General features: G+C 43.3%; 1 protein-coding gene across 6 annotated transcripts; it reads right to left on the bottom strand.

The window, feature by feature from the left end:
* Positions 1-231: 231 nt before the first annotated feature.
* PDP1 (pyruvate dehydrogenase phosphatase catalytic subunit 1) lies at positions 232-9,549 on the bottom strand. Of its 6 annotated transcripts, none has more exons than XM_008001094.3 (3): positions 9,255-9,549; positions 8,499-8,533; positions 232-4,316 (listed from the first exon to the last, which is right to left on the bottom strand). In XM_008001094.3, exons 2-3 carry the CDS (start codon positions 8,527-8,529, stop codon positions 2,659-2,661), a joined length of 1,689 nt encoding a protein of 562 aa, XP_007999285.1. In that variant the 5' UTR covers positions 8,530-8,533; positions 9,255-9,549; the 3' UTR covers positions 232-2,658. The 6 variants fall into 6 exon arrangements, with proteins under 6 accessions (XP_007999285.1, XP_007999284.1, XP_072874307.1 ...); XM_008001093.3 differs by having other exon boundaries at positions 9,394-9,549; XM_073018206.1 differs by lacking the exon at positions 9,255-9,549 and adding an exon at positions 6,515-7,228 and having other exon boundaries at positions 8,499-8,516.
* Positions 9,550-11,517: the final 1,968 nt, after the last annotated feature.

The raw sequence follows: 11,517 nt of genomic DNA, 5'->3' as shown, positions 1-11,517 counted from the left end.
CAGAAGAACTGCTTGAACCCAAGAGGCAGAGGTTGCAGTAAGACGAGATCGTGCCACTGCACTCCAGCTTTGGCAACAGAGCGAGACTCTGTCTCAAAAAAAAAAAAAAAAATTACCTCAATTTTTACAAATTTGAAGTACTATGTATCTACTGGATCTTAAAGTTAAACATAATCTACCATGCATAGGAAGCATCTAATGAATCTTGTTATTAAAAACCAACACAGGACATTCAGAAAGCAGATATGAAGCTTTAATTCACCATGGGCATTTCTCCAACCATTCTGTACATTAAACTTTCATGTCTTCACACACATACATCTTTTATAAGACAGTTTTCTTACCAATACGGTACTCTGTGCCATACCAACATTCCATTTAACTAGTTAAGGGTGTATTATGTATCATGAACCACTGATTAAATATAAATACAGAAGTTGAATACATACATTAGAAAGTTTAAATTTTAAAAAAATTTAAGAAAGGCTAAATACCATGAAAGTTTACATGTATTCTTTAATTCTAGACACTGTATCACAGTGACAACCAATTACAATAAAATCACAATTGCTTTTAGATGACAGTACATTCAGATTTCCCATACCCAATTACTTTCATTTCTACAATGTCAACCCCTGCTGCATTTTCATATCTATAGAGAGTAGACCAACTTTCAGACTGCAGACCAAGTTTCTTGTGTAATAATATTACTATCTTGATCATGACCACAGGAAACCAATTTTATATTCCCTATACTATATAGAAATGAGACATTATTTGGTGTATAATATGAAACTCTTCAGTGGTGGTGTTCAAGAACATTCAAATAGTAGCTGAAAATAGGGTTTGCTAGAGCAGTCCACATATATCATTAAAAGAAAAAGGCCCAGTCAAAACATTTGAAATAAATATATAGTACAGCCTTTCTCTCTCCCAAATACTTCCCAGGAAAAAAATTCCAAGCTGACTTCCAAAAAAAAAACCCACAAATAAAAACAAAAACACCTCAAAAAATAAACATATGATATTCTGAGCAGCAATCTTCCTGAGTCTATTTTCAATTGAAGCAAATTCTGCAGCCAATACTACATTGATTCAGTATCCACACTCCAGAAGGAGTCCTTGAACATCTAGTTCATATCCCCCAAAAATGTGAAAAGACTCCTAAACACCCAAGTTATTACACAATGGGAAGCTGATATTGGCTTTTATTAAAATCCAGGTGAATATCAAACATAATCACAGCCATTTTTTAACAGTGATGCTAGAATAAGTGATGAAAGTATATGCACAGCTGTATACAGATCACTACTAAACACAGGAACAAAATGCCATTTGATGCATAGTAAATAAGCTCCCAAAAAGCCAATTTGAATATATTTATTTCATTTACGTTGATACAGTATTAGAAGGGACTGAATATAATTATGGAGACTGCTGCAAACATTTGATGTCACTAAGTAAGTGTTCTATTAAGCATCAGGCATGCACAGTAGTTACCTTTTAAAGTTTCTCATGTATATATCTTAACACACATATCTTAAGCTACAATATGTTTAAAGCATTTAGTCATTTTAAACCCAAATATTTTAATTGACCTATGTCTAAATGGAGAAAAACAAAAACGTTCTCCTGTCTCAATACCCAATGGTAATATTAAACCTTACTCCCCAAATTGATAAACTTATTTTATATATGTCATCTTTAAAATTCCAAAAATGATGAAAAGTCTTATCACTACTAAATAAGAAGTACGATTCCCCGGCAGCAGTCTACCCACCACACACTTACAGCATGCCAAGCCTTTGGGGATTATGTAAGAGTGTTGTGCTGGTGGCTACAGATGACAATAATTGAAGAGGTCAGTCTCTTCTTTTTATTCTGGATCTCCTTATTTTAAACTAAAGCTTTTCATTAATACAAATAAAAAATCTTTTTTTCTGTATTTAACTTCAATAGAAGAGTAGATAAAACTAAAAACCCTTATTGTCTCCAAGTGTGTGGCAAAATAGAAAATGTTTCAATTACATTAGGAAATCGGGTGGATAACGGAGTATAGTTATTCCACTTAAGAAGCATTCCAGTCAAATAATCACAAAAACAAATTCAGACTGCTTGGATCTTGGTCATTTATGGCTTAAAGAATTGGATTTGAAAACCACTTCAGGCTAAAATAAATGTATATGAATAATGCATAGACTGTGTACCTAGAAAATCATGCAATAAATATATGTTCTCACATACACTGGAATCTCAGTGAAGAAAGGGGTCTGCAGGTGTGAACAGTACTGTTTCTTCACTTTAACCAAGAGACTACACACAGCAAGATACTTGCTTTCGGCCTATTCAAGATCTTATTTGCCAGGTCATCCTAATTTTCTCAGGTTGGTAAAAGAAGCCAATGTTTCAAGACACCTGTGATAAAGAAGTGACTTGCTTCAAGTGCAGGTGCCATGAAATCTGAGCTAGGCAGAACCAGACTCTCCTGACCCTGCCAGCCTGCTGCAAAGTCAATTTAAAGTACCTGACTAGCTAGAGTATCAAATGGGTAAATGCTTAGAATGACCAACTGGAAATGTTTATTATAGTAGTATCTTTTTTAAAAATCTGCCCTTTAAATGTATATCATTTGAGAATTGCCAGTGAAAGAGCCACTCACTATTCTTGGTTTTGATATGCCCCTACGACATGAGAATTGAACTGAACTACAATGATTGTAATGTCATCTCTGTACATTCGAGCAAGCTCTTCAGGAAGACTAAGCATTTTGGAGAGGCGCTCATGATCAACAGTCCCAAACTCGTTGTTGCCCACAGCATGGCGAATGAGATGGGTTGCTGCATTCTGATCCTCAAATACCGAGGACATTTTGGTTCTCCTTTCTGTTAAAAGGCCGTGCATCTGTCCCAGAGTCACCTTGTAGCCACCAACAGCTATTGGCTGTTGGTGATGCATGCCAGTTAAGTACTCACCCACAATCCTAACCACATCCTGCCTATGCATAGTCTCCCACAACCCATCAGTAGCCAACACCAGAAACTTATCCTGTGGCCTTAATCGGTGGTAAGTTACCTCTGGCTCAGCAGTGAGATAAGGAGGTGTGTGATAATTAGGAGGAATAAATTTGGTATATTCATTGTCATTCAACTGGTCTGGGCCAGATTCTATCACTCTCTTTTGAAGGTCAATGCTCCATTTGAACTTTACATCTCCAAAAGCCCTAAATGGCATCAGCAAGCCAAGCAGCCGATCCTGTTTCACCACACTCTTGGCCTCACTCTTTGGATGTTCCAATTTCAGCCGTTCTAGTTCTCTTTCATTCTGAGCATTGTGGTCGTTAGACAGCGTGACTGCTGACCATGAGCCGTCCTCTTCCTGAACACCCAGCATGGCTCTGCTATCGCCAGTATTGGCCACATGAAGGTCAACACCATCCACATGGGCCACACAAGCAGTGGCTCCAGAAAATGCCACTCGAAGCACCAGATAGTTGAGGAAGGAATTAGGATCACCAACTTGTGCCTCCAAGGAGATGTCATTATCAAGCCTCTTGAAAGCATTAATTAGGGCCTCCTTAACATCAATATCAGTTGACTCACCAGTGTTGAGGTCTATAAGCTCTTGCCAGTAAGTCCTCAAGCTGTTAAAGTACAATTTGGATGCCTCCTTACTAAAGTAATCATTGGGGTGCTTGTGCCACTGGAGAATGGGTAGCAGTGCCCGGCCACTCTCCACTGCATTTTCAATCTCTAGCAAAGTCTCATGGGGTAACAAAGAGACAGCAATATAATAAAAAAGTCTCTCACTGACTGCCTGGGAACAAGCACAACCTGCATGGCCATCAAAAACCCCCAAAAGCATCCCTCTGGTCTGCAAGCAGGTTGCTGCACTTCTCCGGTCCTCAATGGGCGCATTTGCAGGCAGCTGATTGCTGTCAAATCCAAGGATAGAACTGACATTTTTGCCATCAAATTCTGGCACTTTGAAACTGTATTCATTAGCTTTAAGGATGCTATTGACTTGTGGAGGTGTGAGGTAAAATTTCTGTGGTGTGGAAGCATATCTCCTTCCTTGGGTGTACTGCCACCAGTTCTCCTTTGGCCTGCAAAAGGTAGCATATGCTGGATGAGGTGTATATCTCAGTCGACTCTGAGGAACGTAGGATGAGGAACAACAGAGATGTTTGTGGTGGCAGTAACATGCAGTGCCATAGATCCTGCTCAGTTCACAGTTACGGATCAGAGGAAAAAACAGTTGAGTTGGTGCTGGCATGGCATCAGAGAACAGTGGCAGGCTGGAACTTCTGACTGGGATTCCTAGACAGTAAATTAGACAGATGTACACAAAGAAAAGAGTTACATTTCAGGATACTTAATCTAGCTTTGCCTTCATAACAAATATTAAGCAAGTCAATCTACATGCTAACCCTTTGTTAGAAGGTACTACATTTTATACACACATCATGTACTATTTCTACAGGGTGTATTCTGGTAGGCACAACTCCCAATCATTCGTGGAACCAGGACTGAACTCCTGGCTCCTGTACTCAAACTTCAATTTTCTCTTTTCTTTGTTCTTCTTTGTGCAGTACAAACTGTGCAGAATGTACAACAGATTTGGCTGGGGAAAGCTAAGGAGATGAAGGTTATATAACATTATGCAGTAGCAGTCTACCTGACCAATCATCCTTCTATCTCCCTATCCTTAAAAAATGCCTTGAAATCTCCCATTTTACACAGGGACTTCTTCAATTTATGAAGATCCCTTACATAGACCTGTGGTCAATTTTGGCATGATTACACATGGCTATGATCAAAAGTGTTAAGATGCAGCCCAAACATATGTATATTCATAAATTACTGCCACCAGTTCTCCTTTGGCCCGCAAAAGGTAGCATATGCTGGATGAGGTGTGTATCTCAGTCGACTCTGAGGAATGTAGGGTGAGGAACAACAGAGATGTTTGTACATCATATACATGTATTACTATAGTAATATGCATTGTAACATACACAGAAAAATTTCTACATAATTAAATAAAAAAAGAAATTCCAGTATTTCTCTCCTGTACCCCAGTAGATGGTCTTGCAAAACTTGCTTCTCTAGACCACTGTGGCAATTTGCCAGGCTAATGGGCATAAGTCTGCCACCAACTCCCAAATAATCTTGGAAAAGTCAGCTCACATCTTTGAGTCTCACTCTTCTAACTTGGAAATGAACACAACGGAACAGATGCTATCTAAGGCTTTTCTAGGATTCATGCCTTTATGCTTATGGAAGTGAGGCTTTGAAATAAAATTTAGGTTTCATTTATTCACTGTTGAATTCTACCGTGCCATTCATGATTAAAAAAAAAAAAAAAGTTTAAGTATTGTAGTAGCTCTAAAGCTTTGTTAGTAACATAAATGACTTCAGTCCTAGAACTTAATTTACTTACTAACAATGTCCCCTGCTTAGTAGCCATAAGGAAAAACCATGTAAGTATTTTCATCTACTATGGATCCAAAGTAGAATTAACCCCTAGAAAAATGTTTTCTTGGATATGGTAATTACTGTAATTTGATCATTACACAATGTCTACCAATATACACACACTGAAAAATCACAGTGTATCCCATAAATATACACTATTATGTGTCAATTGTAAATTTAAAATAAATTTCAAAAGACCAAAAATGTTTTTTCTCACATTAAAGAAAAAAAAAGGTATTCATTTGCTCCAGGAAAGCAGTATAGTCAAATAATAGTCTAAGGTTTGGATTGAAAAGGTACAGCAATATAATTACAAACTTTAAAAAAATCCTATCACTCACTATACGCACTGAAAATAATTTCTGGGCATTTATTTGGAAAATTTAATAAATATATCATTAATCTAGATAATTTAGGCAAGAAAAAATCCCTCTTCTTCCTCAATAAAATATATTTTCCCTGAATTCTTGAGATACTGCTTCAAAATAGTCTTTTGGACTACAAAGAAACACACTTTAGAAATACTTTCAATAAACAAATGCAATAAACAAAAAGGAACATGGAAAATAAAACCATCTGAGTTAATAGCAACTATTCCTTCCCAGGGCTAAACTCACTAAGAAACAAAAGAATTTACAAATATCATAGCAAGTGTTAGCTATATATTATTTTCATATACCTTTTTTGAAGAATAATTTGAGAAAAAGTGATAAATTGGGGTAGCGGGAAGCAAAGAAAACTAAACACCGAATAATCACTGATTCTTGTTTGTTTCTGTAAAAAGCACTACATAAGCCAGCCACACAGATTCTCTTCTGCAAGTAGCAGAAAGTACCATCATTTTAACTGCACTAGCTAAGAAGGGATTTGTTTACGAAAATGAAGACAAGATCAGGCAATAGAAAGTAATGGCTATAATTTTGGAAATAAGAATCTGTAACTAAAAAAGTATTCTGAAATGCACTAATGAAAAACAGAAATTCCAGAAAAACAGTAATCCATCAGGAGTAACCATTTAAATAAAAGCACTTCAAACTGAATACCTGAAAGTCATCCAGAGGTTAAGTGTACATGACTGAGCCAGAAGATGTGCTCAAATGTTGGGCCACATGACAGCGGCTTCCACACTTAAACTGTATTTCTTTTTAGGTTTGCACGCAGAAAGCATATCAACTCATTTTGTGCTTTGTATAAAGGTTTCCTATCATTAAAAATGTAAACGAACGTAATCTTAATGAAAACAATTTTTCTTCATAATTTTATGACTGCATTTGCTCTTTCTTTAAAACTTAAGAATCTTACAGAAAAAAAAAAAGAAAATGTGCCTCTATGGAATGTAAATTGACTCAAAACACTATTTGCGTGTGGGGGAGGGAGGGTTGACAGTGTTTGATTGTCTAAGGAATAACAAATCCAGGAAACCTGCACTTTACTTAAATTCCTTTGCTTCGACATTTTTCTGGGTGGGGGGGGCGGGGGGAGGAGTTGGAGTGCAATGGCCTGATCTCGGCTCACTGCAACCTCTGCCTCCCGGGTTCAAGCGATTCTCCCGCCTCAGCCTCCCGAGTAGCTGGGATTACCACGCCCGGATAATTCTGTATTTTCAGTAGAGATGGGCTTTCACCATGTTGGTCAGGTTGGTCTCCAACTCCTGACCTCAGGCCATCCACCCGCCTCAGCCTCTCAAAGTGCTGGGGTTACAGGGATGAGCCACCGCATCCGGCTTGGTTTGACATCTTTTCTACTTTTGTAGTTCACTGCAAAATGAATGAAATCTAATGACAAAAAGCTAATGATTCACACAGCAGGTGCTTTTAATAATACTTATATTCAAACATCAAACAAATTCTCCACTACATTTTTCCTTCGAGGCAAAAGTTCTTGAGATTAAAAACAAAAAAAGAGAGTGAATTTTATTGACTGTATCTTTCAGTTATGCAGAGGCTTAGCACATGGACTGAGATTATATCCTAATGCCCCAACTCCTAACATGCCTTCAAAAGACAAAATTCCTAGGGAAGTTGGAATTTATGAAAACTGTGCTGTGATTAATGAGCGTTCTATCCTCATCGGTACAAGTGATATATTCTCTCCATCAGATCAGATACCCTTGGGAGTCAAAGTACTTTCAAATGCTTTCATAAACAATAAGTGAGCACTGGAAAACTCTTAATTATCCTTCAGAATATCCACTGATACAACAAGAAAACCCTCTACATCAAAACTTTTGCTGGCAAGCTTGTTAAATTAGTGTAGAAGGCTCTTGATCAGGCAATAAGAACAGCATCCAGGTACAACTGTTGGTAAAACAGAGCAGTGTCAAATTTTCAAGTTACTCCTGATCACAATTTTCACGGAAAAGTTCCTATTCCATGATCTAGACTCAGCCACGTTATACGCAGCATCTTCGTCCCAGGCAGATTTGGCTGATTTTGCCAATGACTAATAAAGAAAGATGCACTGCAACCAGAAACAGGAAAGAGACCCATCCATTCTTACTGATGTGCTTAGCAGAGCCTGTGCCAAGACATTTTTTCCACTCCATCAATAGACCTACGGACCAAATTAATTAGCAAACGCTATTAAGGGACCGACTCCAGAGCCCTTTAGCTTTGCAAAGCTTCTGATGTAAATGAAAAAGAAAAGCTATGCTAATCATTTAATGTGTCAGAACCCCAGTTTATGTAATCCGATTGCATTAAACACTCTACATAAAGACCATCCGCGATTTTCCAACATTTTTCTGGAAATGCCTAGCCATTTCACAGCTCCTGCTATCTTTTTACATGAATGAAGAATGATACGAAGCACCAAGCCAGTACCTGTTTGATTAGTTTCCTTTGTCGCTACCTGAAAAATTGCACTCACAAAGGCATCAAAGCTCTCCCAATCCAAGACGCCCTTGTTCCTTTTTCCAATCTATCTCATCCCTTAATACAACGCTGACCCACCTAAAACCATCCATACACAAAAATCTGTCACCATCCTTCCTGGGTACCCAACGCAGGTAGTTAAGTGAATACCTACCAATTCGTCTGGGCCCGGGACACACACACATTCTCCTGTCATCACAACACGGAGCCGACAACATCCACAACCCGCGCGGGCAGCAGCAGCGACAGCAGCACCGGCCCATTGAAAGCAAGGCAGAGATGCTCATTAGAGGAGGCGGCGGCGGGGAGGCGGGAGCGGAGGAGGGGCGAGGTCTCGCTCCAGCCCGGTGAATGGGCTGGGAGGGGGGAAGAGAATGGAGGAGGGATAAAGGGGTGGAGAGAACAAGGAAGCCAACCAAACCAACCCACCCCGCCGGGGAGGCAGAGCCACACCCCAAGACAGCGCGGCCCAGGCGCGAGCAGGGGCGCGCCCCAAGGGCCAGCCCCTCCATCCAGTCGGGGCGCGAAGCCCATGGACGCGTACGGCAGCCCCGCCCGCTGCCCGCCCAGTCCCGTCCTGCCCGGCCCGGCCCGGCCCCACGGGTGCCCGCTTCAGTCCAGACTAACAAGGACCGGCCGGCGGCAAGCTGCCAGCGGGGCCAGCCCGGACCCCGGGTGCATCAGGGAGACACTCAGGCAGAGCCGCAGCCCTACAGCCTCCCCGGAGCTCACTCTGCCGCGGTCCCCGCGGCGCCCTTGGTGCTGACAGCCGGCACGCAGAGGCCGGAAGACGCTAGGGCTGCACGGCGGCCCCGCCCCCGCCCCAAGCGCACAGCCCCCAGCCCCCCGCCCCCCGACAGCCGCCAGCGCCACCGCTCCCGCCCTACAGCCCCGACCCCCCGGTGCGCACCTGGCGCTCCAGGGCTCGTCCCGCCCTCCGCACGCCCGCGGCCGCCGATCCGCGAGCACGCCCGGCGCCCCCTCACAACTTTGGACGGGTGGAGGATCCCGGACGGGGCGGCTCGTGGCCGCGAGTAGGGAATACGAACCGGGCACCGCAGGAGACCAAACGATTGTCCTGAGGAGGAGGGGGCGACAACGACGCCACCGCTCCGCGCTTTTTCCACTCAGCCCCGTGCAGCTCCCGGAGCGCGGGCCCTCGCCCCCGGCCGGCCCACTCTGCTCCCCTACCCTGCGGGGCCGCCACCCTGCCCCGCCCGCACGTTCGGGCTGGAGTGCTTCCCGCCTCCCGATTGGCTGCGCAGTGGCGAGTGGGCGGGAAGGCGGAGAGGGCCGCGGCCGGGGGTGGGGCGGGGGCGGAGGAGGAGCGCGCTCCTCGCCAGCTTTGTGACGTCACGGGGGTCAGACAATCCCTTCCATTCGGCGCGAGCCGCCCATTGGTTCCCCGGGCCCGCCTCACGTGACCCCTCCCTTTAGCGGGTGGAAGGTGTGGCTGCGCGGCGCTAGGCGGTGGTCTGTGGAGCTGGGCGGCGTTGGCGGAGCATCCGGGATCGGGAGAGGGGAGGCGCCTGGACCGGCTCCAACGTCTCCGTGTGCGTGGGGCGCGAGGAACGGGCTGCTCCCCTGCCGTGCAGGCTTCCTCGAATCCCTTGCACCTCGGCGGGGATGCGGTGGTGTGGGTGGCCGGCCCAGCGGCCAAGCCTCCCCCGCGCCTCGCGGTTGGGTGGGGGCTTGCCGGGGTAGGCTGCGGGAGCGGCTCTCAGCCTCGCGGGAATCTCAACTCCTTGCGGCTCACCGCAGCCTGCGGTACAAGGCGTAGCAGAGAACCTCGAGAGTAGCTGTTGCTTCGTTCATTTGATGTGTTGCAGATTTTAGAAGCATTAACGCCCGTCATGTTTTCTATCGTCCCAGGGAGAGGAAGCAGGTGTAGACAGCAGCAAGACGGAACTGTGATGAGGGAATTCTCTGTGTAGCATAGATGTGTGCTCACGTTCTCCGAGGAGTTTTGAAATCAATATTGGCCCCGTTGCCCTGAATGGTTACAAGGAAAGAACACTGGACTTGGAGTCAGAAGACCTTCGTCCAAGTCATTCCCTGCTCTAAGTCCCATTTCTGCCCCATGAGATTATTTCCACCTCAGATGAGATTAGACTTAAGGTGGCATTGGTATTGGCTGTGGGAAAACGGAAGATATCTCGAGGGCTCTTCAGTGACTTCCATCCATACATCCCTTTTACGGGATAGTGGCTTCTAAAAGCTTCCTTCGAGATGGGAGGTAGAGCATTGCACTTATCTTCCCTAGTGTTCACCAATAAGTTGACTTTGATTTATTACACGTAACTTCTTACTAGCCAGTCAGGTTTACAAAATGATACGGAGTGAATTACCTGATGTTTATGTAATAAAAAACGTCATATACCCAAACTGGTCCTTTATAACTCCTGGATCTTTCAAGTTGCTGTATTGTCTGTTCTCTAAATAAACTAGAGGAGACTCTTTTTGCCCATCCCCAGATTGCCCATGGAACTTTTGTGGCTAGTCTGTCTGGCCTTCACCCCAGTTTTTACAGGTCCATCTGCCTCCCTTCATCCTCTCCTTTTTGCTTCTCAAATGGGCTTCCCATAAATTTGCAAATATCCTTCACTGCCCTTTTCCTATTATTTAATTTATGTATCTGGTTTCTTCTTCATAGATGCATAGGGTGGTGTAGCCTAGTGATTAAGAGTGCAACTGGAGCCAGGCTGGCTTGGTTCCATTCCCAGCTCTGCAGCTTTCTGTGTGGTCATGGGCAACTCTGCATGGCTCAGTTCTCTCACATGTGAGATAAAAATGTAAAAAGTAATGACAGGGCTGTATTAAGAGAGTTGACATATATAGCTTGCTAAGAAAGTGCATAGCATGTAGTGTTATTAAGTGTTAGCTATTCTTGATATTATCGACATGTCCAGGTCAGTGTTTTAGATTAAGAACTCCTGGCAAGTAGGAGACCCAGGCCCCCAAGTGCATTATATTCTGTAGTTAGGTACTAATAAGTTATTAACAGAATGGAGAATCTTAGAACCTTAGAATATCAGTTTAAATTCGTTTATACGTAGAATCTCTGCCTCTTAACCCTTACTTTGTGGACATGGAGACTGTAGCAGGATGAGCCGCAGACAAAACTCCTGAGACACCGGATTAAAGAAGGAAGAGGTTTTTTTGTCTTAAGAGCC

The sequence above is a fragment of the Chlorocebus sabaeus genome, chromosome 8 (assembly GCF_047675955.1).
Source record: "Chlorocebus sabaeus isolate Y175 chromosome 8, mChlSab1.0.hap1, whole genome shotgun sequence".
NCBI classification, from domain to species: domain Eukaryota; kingdom Metazoa; phylum Chordata; class Mammalia; order Primates; family Cercopithecidae; genus Chlorocebus; species Chlorocebus sabaeus.
This window is presented reverse-complemented; position numbering and strand designations above follow the sequence as displayed.

Excerpts from the sequence above, each read along its gene's own strand:
- PDP1 (XM_008001091.3), bottom strand. The coding sequence starts at position 8,856 with ATGGAGGGGCTGGCCCTTGGGGCGCGCCCCTGCTCGCGCCTGGGCCGC. Across the intron at positions 4,317-8,498 it reads TCCCGGGCCCAGACGAATTG|GAATCCCAGTCAGAAGTTCC; the intron begins GTAGGTATTCAC and ends TTTACTGTCTAG.